The following is a 24,082-nucleotide window of genomic DNA, read 5'->3' on the forward strand; positions in this document are numbered from 1 at the left end:
CACTCCCCCTGCTTGTGTTCCCTCTCTTGCTGTGTCTCTCTCTGTCAAATAAATAAATAAAAATCTTTAAAAAAAAAAAAAGGAAAAAGAAAAAAGAAAAAATTATTTTAGCTTGCAAAGCAGTACACTTTACCTTGAAGTTGGGTAACTTCAGTGTTTTAATTAAATTCAGACAGAAAGCGATCCCTAAGATATCTTGTAAAATCCAAGCCCACCTAAAATCAAAAGAATACTCTACTGGTTTATGTAGTTATGCTTAGATGGGACCTTTCAAAAGAAATAGATCATTAAAGTATTATTCAGTTGTTATGATTTGACTATTTGATTAAGCAGCAATTATAATGACAAAAAAACCTCTCATATACTCCATATTAATTTGCTGTACTAGTAGAATAATGACTACTACTATAAGTAAGGAAAAAGTGAAAGGCTACTTCAGAACATTTATCTTTAATCTTTGAACATATACATGTATGTTTCTTTTAGAAAGGCGGCTCATAACAAAAGATATTGGTGTTCACTTATGTCCAGATAGCTGGAATCTAAAGGAAATGAGAACTATGTAACATAATCTACTAGGAACTGATACATATTATTATCAGCTGAAGCCACCTTAAATTGTAAATCCTTGCTTCCAAATTTTAGGCTACAAGTAATTTAGGCTTTAGTAATTTTATTAATAAACCATTAAAAAGTTAAGATCTTTTTCTGGTCATCCTTCCTACAAATGGACAGATATTTGTATATTATTTTTCCTCTCTTACAGAAAAGGTAGCATACTCTATATATTCTTTTTTCACTTAAAAATACATCCTGGAAATCACTGCATATCAGTTTAAAGAGATCTTCTTTATCCTTTATAGCCGCATTGTACTTCATTGTGTGGATATATAATCGTAAGTATATTTTGAAGCCTATTTCAAAATAGGCTTAGATGTTTAAACCATAGTACGTATTTTCTTATCTATATGACCTTGAACCCATTAGCACAAGATCTGCTTATAAGTCTTATTTAGCTTATTTCAAGACTATGGTGTTCTGGGATAAAAGCAAAAAAATAAATAAATAAATCCATAATTATCATAATATGCATAACTACCAAGCAAGATACAAAATCATGCATCCTTACTCTAAAAGCAAATACACTGAGTACTCATACCTATCTTCATTTCTAAATACAGCCCAAACAACAGCTACTGCTATGCATAGTCCAGAGAGAAAAATAAGTCGCACTTCAATGCTCTTGCCGCGAAATATAATCCTAAAAAAATAGACAGAAATAGGTTAGTCTACTCTGCAGATGAAATAAAATGTTCACTTAAACACGAGAAATGACAAATATTAACCACAGTCACAAGAAAGCTACTAAAATATCGATTTAAAAGCCTTAAATTCAAGTACAACAAATAATACATCAAAAATATTAATTCAACAGAACTGTCCATGATGAAAATGTCTGATATCTGTGCTGCCCAGTACAGTAGCCAGTAGTAGCTACACGTGGTTAGTTAGCATTTGAAACGTAGCTAATGAGAGTGAGGAACTGAATTTTAAGATTTATTTAATTTTAGTTAATTGAAATTTTAATAGCTACATGTATGTTGGCTTACATAGAGTTAAAATACCACTCCTACTTTTCCCTGTATTGTTTTAAATTACAAATACCAACATTACAGGATTCCTTGTAAGAGATACATACGTGCATCGTCCACATGGTATCTTACAAATGAGTGCAGCTAGACAGTTGTACAGACTCATTGCTGATGCTATGCAGAAGATTGCTATCATAACATACACTAGAAAAAAAGAAGACACTAAATTATATGAGAACAGAAGGAAATGTGATTAGAAAATATTTATATACGCAATAGTAATCTAGCTTTCTTACTGCATCATGATACTTTCAATGCAGTGACCATATTATTATCTGAATTGGTTATTAAGCTGAAAATATTTAGATCTTGAGTTTTATTGAAATGCGAGTGTTTAATGTGTTGTTTCGGTTCCATTACACACTGGTAGGACTGCTTAAGGGCTAAAGTTGGCTCTGCATCTTTCTGTCATTCAATGATTCAAACTAACATGTCTACTGAAGATGTCTATGAAGTGTAATATAGACACTTGTAAGAACTTAAATGTAAGGAATGGACGAATTAAGTAAACAGTAGAAATGTTTTAAAAAATGCACCTTAGGGGGATGCCTGGGTGGCTCAGTGGGTTAAAGCCTCTGCCTTTGGCACAGGTCATGATCCCAGGGTCCTGGGATCGAGCTCCGCATCGGGCTCCCTGCTCATCAGGGAGCCTGCTCCCCTTCCTCTCTTTCTCTGCCTGCCTCTGTGCCTACTTGTGTTCTCTGTCAAACAAATAAATAAATAAAATCTTAAAAAAAAAAATGCACTTTAAGGATGAGAACTGACATCTACCTTAAACAAGTTATCTATATTTCATATGGTGGAATTTATCTCCAATTATTTGACCTGTGGTAAAACCAAATCCACTTAAACAAACCACTCTGTTATGATATGAAACTAAGGTAGTTAATGTTCACAAATATTTTTCTATATTAGCTATACTTTTTTGAAAATTATTTAAAATTACATCTAATCTTATTCTTAAGAAGGGAGAGAAATTATTATACTATAAAACAAACTATTCATTTCCTTAACTTTCTCAAAATTTCACAATGGCAATATGAATTTTACCTGAATTTTTCAAATTCCACTAAATTTCAGAAAATTATAACTGTCCTGTAGATGAGAAAGGGAGAGTAATCTAGAGATAGTAAATCAGGGATAGCCACTTTCTTTCTTCTTCTTTTTTAAATCTATACACCTTTTATTGTATCTTTAAAATGTCACAGAAAAGTCTGAAAAATCATCCAGCATCTTGCTCTTTATGTAGGTGGACAACTTAGATCTTATTCATGAGTCTCCAGAAATCTTCCTTTTTCAGAAACACGGATACCATTCAAAAATTTTCTGATATCCTCATTTTTAACTGTTGGCCACTTTGTAAATGGTGAACTTGAACAAATTACTTTTTAAAAATTAATATATATTATTTGTTTCAGGAGTACAGATCTGTGATTCATCAGTATTACACAATTCACAGTGCTCACCATAGCACATACCCTCTCTAGAATTTACTTTTTTAGTCTGTTGTCATTATTTGTTATTTGTTATTACTAGTTACATATGGTAATGTAAGCAGTAAAACAAAGACAATCAAAGACTGCCAAGTTATGTTCGGTGAGTCATCCACCAAAGGCTGCCAACCCAAGTTTTAAAACTTAGGTAGAAAGCATGTTCTTGAGACCTTAACAGAGTTTTATTTCATTCAATGTCATAGTATACTAGGAAAATGATTAGGTATGAGAAAGCATCTGGTTAATATAACCATCTTTACTTTCTTGAGCATGACTTAACATAAAATGGTAAAGGGAACCTTACCAATTTGATATATTTCATAAATTAAAAATGGCAGCAACTTTGGCCATTAAGGAACCATTTGGAGGTACATTATGTCTTGCAATACCACATCGATTTTGTAAGAGTTATAATTAACTCCCATGTCCTAGGATAACCAGGAGGTTTAATGATCTGCCTCCTACATAAAAAATTACATTGATAAGCAAGGTGAACTTTTTAAATACCTGAAAGTTTAAGGAAATTTCTCACCACAAATGAAAGCATGCTTTAGGGTAGGGTAGAGGAATCTCTTTTTTCTATCAAAGACCACTAATTAATTGAGGGTCAGACACAAACGAGTGAAGGCTAAGTATTAAATTAGAAAAATCAGCTGCACAATGACAATGTAAATACAAATAACTATCCTAACATCTACTCCTCCAGCATGACATTGAAATATGAGTGACATTCAAATTATTCTTTTTCTAGTTGGAAATATAGGTCAGAGGTCTAATTTTTAATGCTGCTACAGGACAGGAAATATTGGACAATAAGCTGAAACCAACCTGAGTACCTCAGTTTTCTAGTCCAGAAAATTGTGCTAATGTTCTCCAAATAAGCGCTGGAGCCTGTTGTGGTTTTCACAAAGCATTTTTGCTAGTTCTTACCAGGCCACTTCCTTTTTCCCTAGTCTCCTCCTCTTTGTGCTGTGCATTGCCCAGAAATGGCAAATTTCCATTCTTTCAGACCACCAACACGATTGCTCAGGGGATGGGCAAGCCCTTACAATTCCTACCCCTACCTTCTTAAAGGAAAAGTACCTGTTATTATTTAGAGCACAGGCAAGTACTTGTGTGTCTTTAGATGTAGTACGATCTTGACTGTTAACACAAGTAAAACAAAATTTGAGCAATACATCTTGATTTGGACCCTGACAAAAGAACAAAGCACACTTTAGGGATAAGCAGAGGCAATAAATTAGTAATTTGAATAATCTATTTCGTGTAACTCAATACAGTCACCAAGAAGTCCTTAGTCTGCTGCTTAGATACTGGGCTCTCCAGCTTTATCTGAAGAGATGGAAATTTAGGGGCCACAGCAGTTCTTTCAAGTCATCCATGAAGAAGTGTTCTTATCTCAAAGACACAGGATATTTTTAATCTGAATATTTTTATAATTTTTATCCTAGAGTGAGGGGGATCTAGCACTTTTGACAGTTTAGAGAGTTAACATTAATTTTCAATCATTTGTTTAAGCCTTCTGGGTATAATACCTTCAATCTAATAAAATAAATTAAAAGCTTGTAGGCTGAAAGTAGCAAATACAAAGTATGACTTCTTACCCAGCCATTTGTAGAAGAAATAAAGTAAGACCATCATAACACAGCACACGACCACAAATATTACAACTGTTAGAGGACTAAAAGTTAAATATTCTTCCTTCTTTCTCCTCATTTCTCTGTCTTCAGTGTTTGTCACTGCCTTCATGCTCTCCCTGTATAAACACACACAGGAACTTCAGCAAATCTCTGCCAAGAACGGTTATTTTTAAAATCTATCTCCAATACCAACTTAAATTTGTTTCTGACTACAAAGTAATAAACTTTAAAAAAACAGCATACATAACAGAAAATAACTTAATCTATAAAGTAAAAGGTCCCTATAATTCTACCCTCCAGAGATGATCTGTTATTAACCACTAACTTTTGGAAAAGCACTTTTTTCTGGAAGTGAAATTGTAGAAATAGAGAATGTTTATCATATAAATAATGTCTGCAGATGTTTATATGATCTAATTTGAAAACATATTGATGTAACGAATTTCGGATGATAACCAGTTTCTTTTTACACACTTAATACCAACTTACAGAGAGCAAAGTACTCCTAAAATTAGCTTTTCTTACATGTAAACACAAAATTCTTTCAATCAACTCAGCACTAACTGGATGACTGTTCTGTGCTTATCAGTGTATTATGAAGAATTCAAAACAAGTTCAAGACATAGTTTTATCTACCTTGAGTTAAGATAGCAAAATACTGTTTTTAATTCTCTCAACAACCCTTCTTAAGTCACACAGATAATAAAAGGCTGAGACAAAAGTTGAAGAGGAAAGAGTCAGTAGTGTTCTTTGTTGAGCAGTCTGTGTTCTGTCATCTTACTGTCTCCTCCCAGCTACATGGGGCCTACTACATACTCTTCCACCTCCAGCCCCTTCAACTCTGACCAACTAAATTCTCCTTCCCATGGCATACACCTTGACTTTCTCATCAGGTCTGGACTTAATATAAACTTTAGGTTAAAAAAAGTTTATTTCTATCAAACTGTACATTTGCCAGACTGCTTATTTACCAACATACCACTTTCTTACTAGAAAACTGTTAAATGGGGTGGTCACTATATTAAGCATCTCTGACTGTAGGGAGGCTGCCTGGGCAAAGAGCATGGAGAGGGTTTGGGGACAGCCACACTAGCACATTCCAGCAACTGCAGAGCTGGATGATAGAATATTAAACAGAATTGTCAATGAAAGTAGTATCTGAGTGGAAAAAGGTGCCAACTTTTGGTATCTGTCATTGCAAACAGATACATTTAAAATTATTTTTATTCTGGGGTGCCAGGGTGGCTCAGTTGGTTAAGCAACTGCCTTTGGCTCAGGTCAGGATCCTGGAGTCCCAGAATCGAGTCCCACATTGGGCTCCCTGCTCGGCAGGCAGTCTGCTTCTCCCTCTGACGTCTCCCCTCTCATGCTCTCTCTCATTCTCACTCTCAAATAAATAAATAAAAATTTTAAAAAAGAAAAACAATAAAACTATTTTTATTATAGTGAAAAATTTATAAATTCATATAGGTCAAAATGATTTATATATTCTTATTTAGTACACCAGTTCTCCAGGTAGATTCCTCTAAAGGAAAAGATAAGGGCACCTGGGTGGCTCACCCGGTTATGCATCTGCCTTCGCTCAGGTCATGATCCCTGCTCAGTGGGGAGCCTTCTTCTCCCTCTGCCTCTGCTGCTGCTCCCCCTGCTTATACTCTCTCATGTAAATAAATAAAAACTTCTAAAAAATAAGTAAAGGAAAAGATAAATCTGGCAAAGGAAGACAAAGGCAATTTTTGGAAAGGAAATGTACTAGATTTGTATCACATAAAAATACTATAATCATCTTTTAAAAACACTGTACCTCTAATCAGCTCAAGAGCCACATATAATGGAAAGTTAAGTTTTCTTTTTTCATTTTTTATTAACATATAATGTATTATTTGCCCCAGGGGTACAGGTCTGTGAATCATCACTCTTACACACTTCACAGCACTCACCATAGCACATACCTTCCCCAGTGTCCATAACCCTCCCACCCTCTTCCTATCCCCCTCCCCCGGGCAACCCTCAGTTTGTTTCGTGAGATTAAGAGTCTCTTATGGTTTATCTCCCTCCCGATCCCATCTTCTTTCATTTTTTCCTTCCCTACCTCCCAAACACCCCACTTTGCCTTTCAAATTCCTCATATATCAGGGAGATCATATAATTCTTTCTCTGGTTGACTTACTTCGCTCAGCATATACCCTCTAGTTCCATCCACATAGTTGCAAATGGCAAGATTTCATTTCTTTTGATGGCTGCATAGTATTCTGTTGTATATATATCCCACATCTTCTTTATTCATTCATCTGTTGATGGACATCTAGGTTCTTCCCTATTTTGGCTATTGTGGACATTGCTGCTATAAACATTCAGGTGCACGAGCCCCTTTGGATCACTACATTTGTATCTTTAGGGTAAATACCCAGTAGTGCGATTGCTGGGCCATAGGGTAGCTCTGGAAAGCTAAGCTTTCTTTCATGCTATCTTGAGTTTATGAAGCTGGAGGACCAATGATTTCATTATAGTAAGACTTTAACTTTCTACTAAGAAGTTTTCTATGGAACTAAGACATCTTTCCCTTTTGCGTAAGGTATATTTTTCATTTGGCAGGGTAATTCTGAGTTATATGAGTTCTGGTTCTGGCAAAATTTCCCTTTACTAAGCCTTATTCTCTTTCCCCTTCTCTTTTTCTTTCTTTCTTTCTTTTTTTTTTTTAAGATTTTTATTTATTTGACAGAGAAAGAGAGAGAGCACAAGCAGGGAGAGCAGTAGGCAGAGGGAGAAGCAGACTCCCAGCTGAGCAAGGAGCCCAATGCAGGACTTGATCCCAAAACCCTGGAATCATGACCTGAGCCAAAGGCAGACGCTTAACCAACTGAGACACTCAGGTGTCCCTCCTATTTACTGGGACACTCAGGTGGCTCAATTGTTAAGCAGCTGCCTTTGGCTCAAGTTGTGATCCCAGAGTCCTGGGATAGAGCCCCAAGTCCAGCTTTAGCAAGCAGTTTGCTTCTCCCTCTTCCTGTTCCCCCATCCCTCCACATGCATGCTCTCTCTCAGCCACCGCGGCACCACTCTTTCTTATATTATATATACATCCCGCCCCAACCATCTCCACACATACACTTAGTTCTATCTTTATCCTATTTTTAGAATCAGTCACCTCAATCTCAAAATGCAAAATCCTGAAAGAGAGAATTTTAAAAGCAGCAAGAGGGGCTCCTGAGTGGCTCAGTGGATTATAGCCTCTGCCTTCGGCTCTGGTCATTATCCCAGGGTCCTGCGATCAAGACCCACATCAGGCTCTCTGCTTAGCGGGAAGCCTGCACCCCCCTCACCTGCCTGCCTCTCTGCCTACTTGTGATCTCTGTCTGTCAAAGAAATAAATAAATCTTAAAAAATAAATAAATAAAAGCAGCAAGAGAAAAGTTACATATAAGGGAAACTCCGTAAGGTTATCAGCTGATTTTTTTTTTTTTTAAGATTTTATTTATTTGACAGAGAGAGAGACACAGTGAGAGAGGGAACACAAGCAGAGGGAGTGGGAGAGGGAGAAGCAGGCTTCCTGCTGAGCAGGGAGCCTGACTCGGGCCTCGATTCCAGGACTCTGGAATCATGACCTGAGCCAAAGGCAGATGCTTAACAACTGAGCCACCCAGGCGCCCCTATCAGCTGATTTTTCAACAGAAACTCTGCAGGCCAGAAATGGGTGACATGATATATTCAGAGTACTGAAAGGAAAACCTGTGCAGCCAAGAATACTCTGTCTAGCAAGGCCATCATTCAGGATAGGAGGAAAGAGAAAGAAGTTCCCAAACAAGAGCTAAAGGAATTCATCACACTAAACCTGCTCTACAAGAAATGTTAAAGGGGACTCTTTGAGTGGAAAGGAAAGACCATAAGTAGAAGAAAAGTAGGAAGCACAAGAGCAATAAAAATAAGTATATATAAAAATATCTGTCAAGGGGCGCCTGGGTGGCTCAGTAGGTTAAAGCCTCTGTCTTCAGCTCAGGTCATGATCTCAGGGTCCTGGGATCGAGCCCCACATCGGGCTCTCTGCTCAGCAAGGAGCCTGCTTCCTCCTCTCTCTCTGCCTGCTTCTCTGCCTACTTCTGATCTCTGTCAAATAAATAAATAAAATCTTAAAAAATATATATCTGTCAAGAAACAAAATAAAAAGATGTAAAGTATGATACCACATACCTAAAACAGGGGAAACAGAGAGAGGAGTAAAGAATGAGTTCAAACTTAAGCAACCATCAACTCAATATAGACTGCTATATGCAGATGTTGTATACAAACCTAATGGTAACCATAAATCAAAAACCAGTGAAATATATGCAAAATATAAAGAGAAAGGAATCTAAGTGTATCTCTAAAGAAAGCCAACTAATTGTGAGAGTAGAGAGCAAGAGGAGAAACAGAGAACTAGAAAAAGAACAACAACAAAAATAAAACAAGTAACAAAATGACATTAAGTACATATCTATCGATAATTACTTTGTATGTAAATGGATGAAATGCTCCAATCAAAAGACACAGGGTGAGAGAAATGGTTAAAAAAAAAAAGAACCATCTATATGCTGCCTAACAAGAGACTCATTTCAGACCTAAAGATAGACACAGATTGAAAGCAAAGGGAAGAAAAACCATTTATCATGCAAATGGTATGAAAAGAGAGCCAGGGTAGCAATAAAAATGGACTTTAAAATAACAACTGTAACAAGAGACAAAGAAGGACATTCTATAGTAATAAAGAGGATTCAGTAATAAGCTGTAACAATTGTACATATTTATGAGGCCAATATGGAAACACCCAAATACATAAAATAGTTAAAAACAAATATAAATAAGTGATAGTAATATGGTAATAGCAGGGGACTTTAACATCCCAATTACTCACAGGACAGATCATCCAAACACGAAATCAACAAGGAAACAGTGGCTTTGAATGATGCACTGAATCAGATGCAGAATACACATTCTTTTCAGGTGCACATGGAACATTCTCCAGAAGAGATCACATATTATGCCACGAGTCTCAATAAATTAAAAAAATTGTAGTCATATCACACACATCTTTTCTGACCACAAAGCTATGAAACCGTAAACCAACCACAAGAAAAAATCTGGAAAGACCACAAATAATATGGAGGTTAAAGAACACGCTACTGGGTGCCTGGGTGGCTCAGTGGGTTAAGCCGCTGCCTTCGGCTCAGGTCATGATCTCAGGGTCCTGGGATCGAGTCCCACATCGGGCTCTCTGCTCAGCAGGGAGCCTGCTTCCTCCTCTCTCTCTCTGCCTGCCTCTCTGCCTACTTGTGATCTCTCTCTGTCAAATAAATAAATAAAATCTTTAAAAAAAAAAAAATTGTTTAAAAAAAAAAAAAGAACACGCTACTAAACAACAAATGGGTCATCTAAGAGATCAAAGAAAAAATAAAAAATTACATGGAAACAAATGAAAATGAAAACAGAATGGTCCGAAATCATTGGGATGCATCAAAAGTTGTTCTATGAGGGCAGTTTATAGCAATACAAGCTGCTTCAAGAAGCAGGAGAGATCTCAAACAACCTTAAACCTAACGAAGTTAGGAAAAGAAGACACAAACCAAAAACCAGCAGAAGGAAGGAAATAATAAAGATCAAAACAGAAATAAAGGAAACAGAAACTAAAAAACCCCCAATAGAACAGACTAAAGAAACCAGGGGCTGGTTCTTTGGAAAGACAAACAAAATTGGTAAATCTTTAGTCAGACTGATAAAAAAGAGAGCAAGAACTCAAACAAAATCACAAATGAAAGAGTAAAAGTAACAACCAACAACACAGAAATACAAAGGATTGTAAGAGAATACCATAAAAAATTACATGGCAACAAACTGGAAAACCGAGAAGAAATGGGTAAATTCCTAGAAACATAACCTCCCATAACTGAATCAGGAAGAGAAAATCTGAACAGACTGATGACCAGCAATGAAATTGAATCAGTGATCAAAAAATTCCCAAGAAACAAATGTCCAAGACAGAAGGCTTCACAGGTGAACTCTACCAAATATTTAAAGAGGAGTAAATATCCATTCTTCTCAAACTATTCCAAAAAACAGAAGAGGAAGGGAAGTTTCCAAATTCAGCCTATGATACCAAAACCAGGTAAAGACTCTATTAAAAAAAAGAACTACAGGCCAGTATCTTTGATGAACATAAATGCAAAAATCCTCAATGAAAAATTAGGAAACCAAATCCAACAATAAATTTTAAAAAGTCATTCACCATGTGATCAAGTGGGATTTATCTCCAGGATGCAAGGGCAGTTTAATATTTGCAAATCAGTCAACATGACACATCAGATCAGTAAGAGAAAGGATAAGAACTATATGATCAATAGACACAGAAAAAGCATTTGACAAAGTACAACACCAATTTGTGATAGAAACTCTCAGCAAGGTAGGTTTAGAGGGAATATACCTCAACATAATCAAGGCCATAATCATACTTGATGGTGAAAAATTGAAAGCCTTTCCCCTAAGGTCAGGAACAAGACAAAGATGTCCACTTTCACTATTTTTATTCAACATAGTACTGGAAAGTCCTAGCCACAGCAGTCAAGCAAGAAAAAGTAGTAAAATGTATCCAAATTGGTAAAGAGGAAGTAAAACTTTCACTATTTGCAGATGACATGATACTATATATATAAAATCCTGAAGACACCACTGAAAAACTATTAGTACTGATAAATGAATTCAGTTAAGGTCGCAGGATACAAAACCAATTTACAGAAATCCACTGCATTTCTATATACTAATAATGAAGTAGCAGAGGGGGTGCCTGCATGGCTCAGTTGGTTAAGCATCCAACACTTGGTTTTGGCTCCGGTCATGATCTCAGGGTCCTGAGACTGGGCCTCTCATCAAGCTCTATACTCAGCATGGAGTCTGCTTGTCCCTCTCTCTCCCTCTCTGCTTCTCCCTATGCACTCTATCTCTCAAATAAATAAAATCTCTAAAAAAAAAAAAAAAAGTGAAGTAGTAGAAAGAGAAATTAAGAAAACAGTTCCATTTACAATTATACCAAAAATAATAAAATACCTGGCAATACACTTAACCAAAAGGTCAAAAACTTATACTTTGAAAACTATAAAACAGCGATAAACAAAATTGAGGACAACCACAAACAAATGGGAAGATATTCCGTGCTCATGGATTAGAAGTAAAAATATTGCTAAAATGTTCATACCACCCAAAGCAAAGTACAGATTTTGCGTAATTCCTATCAAAATATCCCCAACATTCTTTACAGAACTAGAAAAAAAACAATCCTAAAATTTGTATGGAATCACCGAAGACCCTGAATAGGCAAAACAATCTTGAAAAAGAACAAAATTGAAGATATCATAATCTTAGATTTGAAGATATACTATAAAACTATAGTAATCAAAACAGTATGGTGCTGGCACAAAAGAGGACACATAGATCAATAGAAGAGAGAGCCTAGAAATAAATCCACAATTACATGGTCAATTAACCTTTGACAAAGGAGGCAAGAATATGCAATGAGAAAAAGTCTCCTCAACAAACGGTGCCTGAAAACCTGAACAGCTCCATGGAAAAGAATGAAACAGGGCCATTTTCTCACACCCTACACAAAAATAAACTCAAAATGTTAACCTTACATCTGTCAGAAGGGTGAGATCAAAGGACAAGAAATATCGTTTGGCGAGGATGTGGAGAAAAACAAACGCTTGTGCAGTGTCGGTGGAAATGCAAATTGCTGCAACCACTGTGGAAAATAACATGAAGTTTCCTTAAAAAATTAAAAAATAGAGGGGTGCTGGGTGGCTCGGTCAGTTAAGCATCTGCCTTTGGCTCAAGTCATAATCTCAGGGTCCTAGATGGACACAGGACCTTACCCCACACCCCACCCCTACTCATGCTCGCTCTGTCTCTTGCCTCTGCTCTCAAATAAATAAATAAAATCTTTAAAGAAAATTAAAAACAGAATTACCATATGATCCAGAAATTATCTTTTTTTTTTAATGTTTTATTTATTTATTTGACAGAGATCATAAGTAGGCAGAGAGGCAGAGAGAGAGGAGGAAGCAGGATCCCCGCAGAGCAGAGAGCTCGATGTGGGGCTAGATCCCAGGACCCTGGGATCATGACCCAAGCCGAAGGCGGAGGCTTTAACCCCCTGAACCACCCAGGCACCCCTGATCCAGAAATTATCCAAAGAAAATTAAAACATTTATTTTAAAAGTGTCTATTATAACATTATTCACACTAGCCAAGACATGGATGTAATCAACCTCAGTTTCCATCCACAGATGAATGGATAAAGAAAATGTGGTGTGTGTATATATATATACGCACACACACATACACACACACACACAAAATGGGATATGATATTACATATACACACATACACTAGGATAGGATATTACTTAGCCCTAAAAATGAATGATATTGCCATCTGTAACAATATGGATGGATCCTAGAGAGTATAATGTTAAATGAAATAAGTCAGAAAAAGACAGATACCATATAATTACACTCATACATAAAATTTTAAGAAACAAATGAACAAAGTAAAAAAAAGAAAAAAAAAACCAGGCTTGTAAATACCGTAGCAAACTGGTAACAAAGTAAAAAAAAGAAAAAAAAAAAAACAGGCTTGTAAATACTGTGGCAAACTGGTGGTTGCCAGAGGGGAGGAAGGCATAGGGATGGGCAAAACAGATAATGGGGATTAAGAGTACATTTATTTTTATTTTTATTTTTTTAAGATTTTATTTATTTATTTGACAGACAGATCACAAGTATGCAGAGAGGCAGGAGAGAAAGAGGAGGAAACAGGCTCCCTGCTCAGTGGAGAGCCCGATGCGGGGCTCGATCCCAGGACCCTGAGATCATGACCCGAGCCGAAGACAGAGGCTTTAACCCACTGAGCCACCCAGGCACCCCAAGAGTACATTCATCTTGATGAGCACTAAGTAATGCACTGAATTGTATTATACACCTAAAACCAATATGTGAAATATATATATATATATATATATATATGACACAATATGTTAACTATGCTGGAATTAAAGTAAAAAATTTTAAATTCCGTATTCCTGTAGGTAAAGAACTCCTTCTCTTCCAACTTGGCTATGAAGGTAACAAATTCTCTGTTTTTGTCCATCATCATGTTTTATAAGTAAAAAAGCTTATATGTACTCCTCTCCCATCTCCAGTTTTCTAAAGGAGGAGCTTGCCCTGACATGTATACAAAGCTTCCCTGGCTAACTCAAAGTGTGGTCTGTGGGCCAGCAAAAACACTTGGGAGCTTCTTTAAAATATGGAATCTTAGCCCCCAGCAGGAGAGCTAGCAGAAGCTAACTCTTCTCAGCGAGAAGTTAAATGACCTACAGGAGAACAAACCTGCAATCTGATCGTAACAGCACTATATTCTGAGGTCAGGTATATTTTAATTATTGTTACATGATTAAACTGAGTACCAGACAATAATTTTTTAGCCACTTATCACAGAAACACTGAAGTTTAATTAAACTTACAATTCAATTAGTCCGCTCCAGTATCCTCCTAATGCCACAGTGAACACAGCAATTACAAAAATAACCACCATAGTATAGTCAAAGTTAGGCCATGATGGAGAATACATTTTTACCGTAATGTTATCTCCAAGAGTCTGAAAGACAAAATAAAAAAAAAAAAACAGAATTAGTTTTCTTTCTCTTCCAGTGTATGGCAGCAATATTACAATTTCACTCTGAAAGGGATAAGACAGAGTCAAGAACACTAGAATCCTTTTTGACTACATGATATATTCTCTTGCCAGAATTACAAGACTATGCTTTCGTTTATTAAATCCTCTAAGTTTGGTGTTTCACCTAGTCATATCCTGTACAGAGATTTAAGGATAAGATAAATGAAGATAAAGAAGTCAAAACAAATAAATATCCTTTCTAAAGTCAGGGCTCAGAAACACCCTGTGCTGAGAGGTGAACGCTTCTCAGACAAAGACTTGATAGGCCTTTATAGCTTCTTGTTAGCAAATGGAGCATATATAATTTAAATTAAATACCAGTGGTTAAAAGTAAAGAATTGTACTATGAATAAACTTTGTCTAGTATGTAATTACTAATTTACCTGCTTCATATCTATAAAGTCTTTGCGGCTTATAAATGCAATCAGTATTTTCACATCATGAAATTCAGATTTGTTCCCTGAGGGAGGAAACTAAAAGAAAAAAAAACATATTATGAAAACTTATGAGCTACTAATATATTTACAGAATAAAATACAAATTATTCCTTTAAATATAAGTATTGTATCTTGGGACGCCTGGGTGGCTCAGTGGGTTAAAGCCTCTGCCTTCAGCTCAGGTCATGATCCCAGGGTCCTGGGATCGAGTCCCACATCAGGCTCTCTGCTCAGTAGGGAGCCTGCTTCCCTCTCTCTCTCTCTGCTGGCCTCTCTGCCTGTCAAATAAATAAATGAAATCTTAAATAAATAAATAAAGTATTGTATCTTTTTTAAAATTCCAAAACAAAGTTTCCTATCTTCTGCCTTGATATTATATAGTAAGAGTTCTCAAACGGTTATCCTTTTAGCATAAACTTAAACTGATTTATATACTGGTATATCAAACGTGTTTGTGCGTGATTACACTGAGGTTTAATTAAACTTGCCCACACTTATTCCTAAGAAAGTCTTGTCCATTTTAGGAACAGAAAAGACATTACAAAGTTTTCCAACTAAATGCCTATCAAAGTCAGAATGTTTATTTTATTTATTTTTAAATTTCTATTACAATTATTTTTTTAAGTGGTCTCCACACCCAGCACAGAGTCAACACGCAGCTTGAACCACAACCCTGAGATCAACACCTGAGCTGAGATCTAGAGTCAGATGCTTAACTGACTGAGCCACCCAGGTGCCCCCAGACTGTTTATTTTAAAAGAATCCTACCATCAGATTATTCAAAACCTAGCCCCTAAACTACACACCAAAAAGGCAGTTCAATATTTATGATATTTGATACTTTTCATGAGCTCAAAAGTTAGTAAAGTTTTAAAACTTACTAGGACACTGTTATTGGCAACCAACAATGCTTCAGCACCTCCTGTTTGTGCAATTCTGGCTTTTTCAAGAATATGGCAGGTTCCCCACTGTACTACAACTGCTTTGCTCTTTATTCCATCAGGTGGAATATCAGAAAGGTTGCATAGTGGTGTGGTAGTCAGATTCATCAAACTGATGGAAGTCTGGGAAGAAGAAATGTCTTTAACATAAAAAACATATTTCACAAAAATGCATTCAGTGACAAAAGTATCAATACTGGTTTAATACTAGGTTCTTTTAAATTATAAGTACTTTATGACAACCAGGCTTTGAGGTATTTTAAAATTCCCTAATTTGTTTTTCCCACAGAAAGAAAAATACTTAAGCCAAAACAATAAAAGTTACTGTTTATTGATCATTTTATATTACAACTAGTTCACACACTAAAACATAATCACTCATTCTCACCTTTCAATAATTTTATGTTTACAAATAAATAATAACTGTGATTTACTTACTGCATTTTCTAGGGTATTTGGAAGAGCCGTCCAATGAGGGTTATATAGCATGCAGTAGTCCTTAGATGGTAAAGGTCTGCCATTTCCAGACGCATGCAGGATTGCTTCCTGAGCAGCTGTCTAGGACACGAACAATAATTTTCACACTGGTAATAATTCGCTTTGTCAATAACTAAGGATTTTAATAATGCTATTTATATATAGGTTTGACCACACTTCCTTAAGAGGGAAGGTCTTCCAATGAATTTATTTCTTCTTGTTTGAGGAAATACTGAAATCATATACTTTCACCCAGAACACATTCTTTTATGGGTTAAGTATTATCAACACATGTGTTAAGTATTTTATGTGTTAAGTATTATTTTATGTGTTAAGTGTTAAGTGACTTATGTATTAAGTCACTTTTTTTTTTAAAGATTTTATTTATTTATTTGACAGAGAGAGATCACAAGTAGGTAGAGAGGCAGGCAGAGAGAGAAAAGGAGGAAACAGGCTCCCTGCTGAGCAGAGAGCCCAATGCGGGACTCGATCCCAGGACCCTGAGATCATGACCGGAGCCGAAGGCAGCGGCTTAACCCACTGAGCCACCCAGGCGCCCCTTAAGTCACTTTCTTATGGGGACACAATTATGGTCCTTGTTAAAAGGGCCATATCCCACACGGACTGCTGCTATGCGATAACTTCAATATTCTCTTCACACCCTGAAACTTTCCTTCCAATCTCTTATGAGTTATTACTTCATTGTTTACATAGCATAAAAGAAAATGCACTTGAAATCCCTCAATTTGCCTTGCATGTCCACTCTCACCATTGTTACTTAAAATAGCACTGGAAGTCCTAGCCTCAGCAATCAGACAACAAAAAAGAAATAAAAGGTATCCAAATCAGCAGAGAAGTCAAATCTCCACTATTCCCAGACAACATGATACTCTATGTAGAAAACCCAAAAGACTCCACCAAAAAGTTGCCAGAACAATAAAGTCACAGGATACAAAATTAATGTGCAGAAATCTGTTGTCTTTTTTTTTTTTTTTTAAGATTTTATTTAGAGACAGAGCACAAGCAGAGGGAGCAGCAGGCAGATGGAGATGGAGAGAGAGAAGCAGGCTCTCTGGTGAGCAAGGAGTCGAATGCAGGACTACATCCAAGGACACTGGGATCATGACCTAAGCCAAAGGCAGATGCCTAACCAACTGAGCCACCCAGGTGCCCCATCTGTTGTCTTTCTATACACCAGTCATAAAGGAGCAGAAAGAGAAATCAAGGAATTGATCCAACTTAAAACTGCACCAAAATTCATAAGGTACCTGGGAATAAACCTAACCAAAGAGGTGAAAAAACTACATTCTGCAAACTATAAAACACGAATGAAAAAAATTGGAAGAGGACACAAGGATATGGAAAAACATTCCATGCTCATGGGTTGGAAGAACAAATATTGTTACAATGTCCACAGCACCCAAAGCAATCTACAGAATCAGCAGTAATCCCTATCAAAATACACCATTTTTCACAGAGCTAGAACAAACAATCCTAAAATTTGTATGGAACCACAAAAGATCCTGAATAGCCAAAGCAATCTTGAAAAAGAAAAGCAAAGCTGAATGCATTACAATTCTGGATTTTAAGCTCTATTACAAATCTACAGTCATCAATACAGTATGGTACTGGCCCAAAAATATATACACAGATCATGGAACAAAACAGAAAACCCAGAAATGGGCCCCCAGCTATATGGTCAACTAATCTTCAACAAAGCATGGAAGACGGGCACCTAGGTAGCTCAGTGGGTTAACCATCTGCCTTTGGCTCAGGTCATGACCTCAGGGTCTTAGAATGAGCCCCATGTTGAATAGAGCTCTCTGCTCAGCAGGGAGTCTGCTTCTTCCTCTTTCTCTGCCTCTCCTCCTACTTGTGCTGTCTCTCAAAAATATAAATAAAATCTTCAAAAAACAAAAACAGGAAAGAATATCCAATGGAAAAAAGTCTCTTCAACATATGATATTTGGAAAACTGGACAGCAACATGCAAAAGAATGAAACTGGACTACTTTCTTAAACCATACACAAAAATAAATTAAAAATTGATGAAAGACCTAAATGTGACACAAGAAACCCATCAAAATCCTTGAGGAGAACACAAGCAGCAACTTCTCTGACACTGGCTATAGCAACTTCTTACTAGATGTAGCTCCAGAGGCAAGGGAAACAGAACCAAAAATGAACTATGACTTCATCAATAGGTGCCTAGATGGTCAGTCAGTAGACATACAACTTTTGATCTCACGATTGTGAGTTTGAGCCCCACTGTGGATGTAGAGATTAGTTAAAAATAAAATCTTAAAAAAAAGGACTTCATCAAGATAAAAAGTTTTGGCACATTAAAGGAAAAACAAAACAAAAAGGCACCCTACTGAATGGGAAAAGGTATTTGCAAATGACATATCTGATAAAGGGTATCTGAAACCTATTAGAACTTATCAAACTCAACACCCCCCAAAAACAAATAATCCAATTAGGAAATGGGCAGAAGACACGAATAGACGTTTTTCCAAAAAAGACATCCAGGTGGCTAACAGACACATGCAAAGATGCTCACCATCTCTCACCATCAGGGAAATAAAAATCAAAACTACAATGAGGTATCATCTCATGCCAGTAGGAATGGCTAAAATAAAAAACACAGGAAATAAAGATGTTGACATGCATGTGGAAAAATGGGAACCCTCTTACACTGTTGGTGGGAATGCACACTAGTGTAGCCACTCTGGAAAACAGTATGGGGATTCCTCAGAAAGTTAAAAATAGAGCTACCCTACAACCCAACAACTGCACTACTAGGTATTTACCCGAAGGACAAGAGAATACTGATTCAAAAGGGCACAGGCACCCCAATGTCTACAGCAGCATTATCAACAACAGTGAAATTATACAAAGAGCCCTAATGTCCATCAACTGATGAATGGATAAAGAAGATGTGGCACATATACAATGGAATATTACTCAGCCATCAGAAAGGATGAAATCTTGCCATTTCACTGATGTAGATGGAGCTAGACTGTATTATGCAAAGCAAAATAAGTCAATCAGAAAAAGACAAATACCACATAATTTCACTCATATGTAAAAATTTAAGAAAAAAAAAAAACTCTTAAATACAGAGAACAAACTGGCGATTGCCAGGGGTAGGAGGATGGGTGAAATAAAGGGTACGAGTAAGAGTACACTGATCTTGCTGAGCACTGAGCAATGTACAGAAATGCTGAATAATTATATTATATATCTGAAACTAATACAACATTGTATGTTAATGACACTTCAATTAAAAAAAATAAATGGGGCGCCTGCGTGGCTCAGCAGGTTAAATCTCTGCCTTCAGCTCAGGTCATGATCTCAGGGTCCCGGGATTAAACCCCCCATCGGGCTCTCTGCTCAGCTTTATGAATCTACTTTATGAAGTAGATTTTCCTCCCTCTGCCTGCCTCTCTGCCTACTTGCGATCTCCCTCTGTCAAATAAATAAATAAAAATATATATAAAAAAAGAAATGCACAAAGAAAACTGTGTAAGGATATTCACAATATCATGTTACAGGAAAAAAAAAGTCAACAACTTTCACTAATAAGGAGCCCATTCCATTATGATATGCACAGTACAAAGCCATTAAAAAGAAAGAACTAGGGGTGCCTGGGTGGCTCAGTTGTTAAGCGTCTGCCTTCAGCTCAGGTCATGATCCCAGGGTCTTGGGATGGAGTCCTGCATCGGGCTCCCTGTTCGGCAGGAAGCCCGCTTCCTCCTCTCCCACCCACCCTGCTTGTGTTCCCTCTCTGTGTCTCTGGCTGTCAAATAAATAAATAAAATCTTTAAAAAAAAAAAAAAAAAAAGAACAAGATCCAGGATGAGGTGTACACAGTGAGAAAAGCATGTTCCAGATAGATACTTACAGCATGATCCTATTTTTTAAGTAAGCTCTATGCCCAATGTGGGGCCTGAACTCACCAGCCAGAGATCAAGAGTCACACGCTCTATTGACTCAGTCGGCACCCCAATGTAACCAATTTTTATTAAAAAAAAAAAAAAGAAAGAAAGAAAAGTGACCTCCCACTCCGAGTTCCCTATATGTATCTGTAAATTTATGTGAGCTTGAAGATGTGGAGCGAGACACACACCAGGCTATTTAAAAAAAGACAGAGAGAGAAAAAGGCAAAGGAAATAGTGTGAAAAAGACTGGAGAAACTAAAAAGGAAAAACATTCAAAAACAGAAAAGTATAAAGCCCCTCTCCTCTTATCCTGGCTCTCAGTCACATATTTACACAGGAATTTCTTTCATGTTTCCAGACACTACCCATATACATTTAATATAAATGAATATATATATATGAATACATGGATACATATCTCAAATATGTATAGTTTTATACATGAGGTCAAACTATACAGCTCTGTGGCTTTTCTATACATTCCTAAATTTATGAAGTAGATTTTCCATATTGACACATACACACTACCTTCTTCTATACAATATATAACATTCAGTGTTACTTTTATAATTACTAAAACTAAGAGATTTTTTAAAAGCTTAAATGTTCAAGGAAGTACAAAGATACTCAAAAAGGAAACATTTATTGCTAAAAAGGGATTATAATCATCCCTACAATTGAATAAAATTCAACACTGATAAAAGCAAAACTCACTGATATTGGAATTACGAAGGCAAAACAAAAATTTCAGTGGAAGATTAGTATTACAAAAGTAGAACCAAACACAACTGTAGAATAATTAGTATTCGATGTGAAACAACCCGCAAATTTCATTAGCAAACTACCATGCTTAAACAACTTCAGCATTTCCGCTACATTTTTTGAAACATTTTGAAAATTTTATTTGTTTAGTTGACAGAGAGAGAGAGAGAGCAAGCACAAGCCGGGAGAGCTGGAGACAGAGGGAGAGAGAGAAGCAGGCTCCCTGCTGAACAGGGAGCCAATGCGGGGCTTGATACCAGCACCCTGGGATCATGACTGGAGCAGAAGGCAGACACTCATCTGACTGAGCCAGCCAGGCAAACCTCCACTATATTTAAAAAAAATATCTTAGTAAATTTCTTACAGAGATTGTATAGCTTCAAAAATTTAGTTTATTAACAATAGATATAATGAGCTTTCGAATTAAGAGCCCTGGGACAGAATGGTTTCACCATTTACGCCCATGTTCCAAGTTACTTGACCTGTTTTAAGCTTCAACATCCTCAGCTTGGACACAGTTGTCATGAAGACTGAGGTAACGCAAATATTTGCACATATTAAGCTCTTAGTAAATAGTAACTATTATTATTAATTATAAATAAGACATCTAGCAACCTGCCAAGCACTTGTATTATGCACAAAAAATATGAGATGATTAATGGTTGTTTAGGGTTTGGTGGGATATGTGAATACGAGGTGATATCTAAAGAATGTGGATTTCTTTACCCATGTACCCCCTGATACACACATGCACAGCCTCCCCATTATCAACATCTGCACCAGAGGGGTATATCTGTTACAATAAGCAAACTTACATTGGTCATTACCACCCACAGCCCATAGTTGACATTTAGGATTCACTCTTGGGTGTTGTACATTCCATACATTTTGACATGTACCCACCATCACAGTAACCCGCAGAGTAAGGAATAGTTTCACTGCTGTAAACAACCTCTGTGTTCCACCTATTTGCTTCTTTCTGGGGTGACGTAAATGTTTTAAAATGGACTGTGTTAACAGTTGCACAGATCTGTGAATATACTAAAAGCCACTGCATTGCACATTTCAAATAGGTAAACTACATACTATGTGAATTACATCTCAATAAACCTGACTTCCTCCAGAGAAACACTACATTAGAAATTACAGTTTTACTATGAAGATTAAAAACCAACATGAAATAATCAGAAACAGAATGTGATTAAAGTCAGAGTCTCTAATAAAAACTGTGATAATTCTTATGGTGTTAGAAATGCAAATTCTTGGGCCCTATTCCAGATCTACTGAATCAGAAATTGCCAGGCAGTTTATTTTTACAAGCCCTTCTGGAGATTCTGCTACGTGTGTTTCAGAAGCACAGCGACAGAAGCAGAGCATCTCAAGATTTATTGTGCATACAAATCATTTAGCAATCATATTAAAATGCAGATTTTGACTCAGTAGGTCTGGGTGGAGTGTGAGATTCTGCATTTTTAACTAGATCCTAGGTGATGTTGATGCTGCTGGTCTATGGACCACACTTTGAGTAGCAAGGCCTTAAGAGAACAGAGTAGTGGAAAGCACATTACTGTGGGTCAATTAGTAGGGAAGCATAAAGAAAAAGGCTTGAAACTCAGTGACCCTTCAAGCATTACAAACACCAAATTCGGTGAGGCTTGTGGTCCACCCACATGCCAGCATTAGATCATTTGACAAAGATCCTATGATGGAAGCGCAGGGTATCTTCCTTCACATCTTCCAAGTTAGAGACGTGCTGCACAACAACTGGATTTTCCTTTGTAATCAACTGTGGTCTGGTCTTCCATGACTTTATGCAACCTTTAAAAATTATGTTTGCATTTTCAGTCAGTAATGGAAATATTCTCAAAGTAAAAAGCTTAGTATCAAGGGCTTAAACAGATTTAGAGATAATACTCTAGGCCCTTTATTTCATAGCTCTAACAGGTCCAAAACGACCAAAATGAAATGGTCTCAGGGGCCAAGATTAGAACTGAGCTCTCCAAAACCTAGACCAGCAGTCTTTCAACTCTGCTACCATTTCAAGTTCCTTCCTGCAGTTTCATCCCCAAGCAAGTCCTAGTGCCCAACCAGCACCCTCCTGTTTTATATTATACTGGTCACATGGATCTCTACATTGGTTGTTCACTCCCTCATCTGTGATACTGGTGTAGATCTCCAACCCCAAATTCCTCTAATATCCGATTAGTTCCTCCCACATCTTTTCCTTATACTCTTCTAAATACTCCCAACTCTAGGTCTCTAGAGCTTCACACAATTTCTTTTCCTAGGACAATGCCTTACTGCTCCCCCACAATTTTCCTCTGCATACCAGGTCCTACAAGTACTGACTGTGGTATCAGGTTTTCTCCAGGATCATCAAATCATCGGTTTTATAGTGGTGCCTTCATATTCACAACTTACTTGATCCTCATAGACAAGATAACTTGACTAGCCCATGGTAGTAAAGTAGTACTTCCTTTTCTGCCCCAAATTTACCTCCTTAAAACTTCATGGGATGTCTGTTGCTCACAAACAGTTCCGAATTTACTTTAATCTAGATCACTTGACTTCAGTCATATTCCCTATCATCTTCTTTTCAAACCAAAAATATTGGTGTCTAAATCTATCTTAATGTTACAGTGACCTATGCCTTTGCTTATTTTTCTCAACAGCTTTCGGTATGACAGGTGTCAAATGATTACCAAAAGCCTAAAAAGGAACACCTGCAATGACGCCTACTACATTCCCTTGCCTGCACACGTACTAGCTCCCCATCTTCTCAGACCAGTCGGACCGTAAACTAAAGGGACATGTACAAAAGGAGCTTGACCACGTCCATATACTTACGGGGAGTAAGCCTTGCACTGACCTTCATGTCCTGCTCGTCTTCCTGGGCATGTGAATTATGGGCCTCTGTTCCAGCAGCCTCCTGATGCTGACTTACCAGCCCAATGTTAACCAAGTGAGAACAGGCCTGCTCTACTCC

General features: G+C 37.0%; 1 protein-coding gene across 4 annotated transcripts in view; it reads right to left on the reverse strand.

The window, feature by feature from the left end:
• The window catches only part of SPPL2A (signal peptide peptidase like 2A), a 52,685-nt gene that overhangs the window by 19,847 nt on the left and 8,756 nt on the right, over positions 1–24,082 (reverse strand). For all 4 annotated transcript variants that reach the window (XM_032343713.1, XM_032343715.1, XM_032343712.1 and 1 more), the window contains exons 2-9: positions 16,356–16,475; positions 15,858–16,040; positions 14,923–15,012; positions 14,328–14,461; positions 4,750–4,901; positions 1,700–1,796; positions 1,160–1,261; positions 134–215 (exon numbers count right to left, since the gene is read on the reverse strand). In XM_032343713.1, coding sequence (XP_032199604.1) covers positions 134–215; positions 1,160–1,261; positions 1,700–1,796; positions 4,750–4,901; positions 14,328–14,461; positions 14,923–15,012; positions 15,858–16,040; positions 16,356–16,475 — 960 coding nt within the window. The remainder of the gene's footprint in view (positions 1–133; positions 216–1,159; positions 1,262–1,699; positions 1,797–4,749; positions 4,902–14,327; positions 14,462–14,922; positions 15,013–15,857; positions 16,041–16,355; positions 16,476–24,082) is intronic.

The sequence above is a fragment of the Mustela erminea genome, chromosome 5 (genome assembly GCF_009829155.1).
Source record: "Mustela erminea isolate mMusErm1 chromosome 5, mMusErm1.Pri, whole genome shotgun sequence".
Lineage (NCBI taxonomy): Eukaryota > Metazoa > Chordata > Mammalia > Carnivora > Mustelidae > Mustela > Mustela erminea.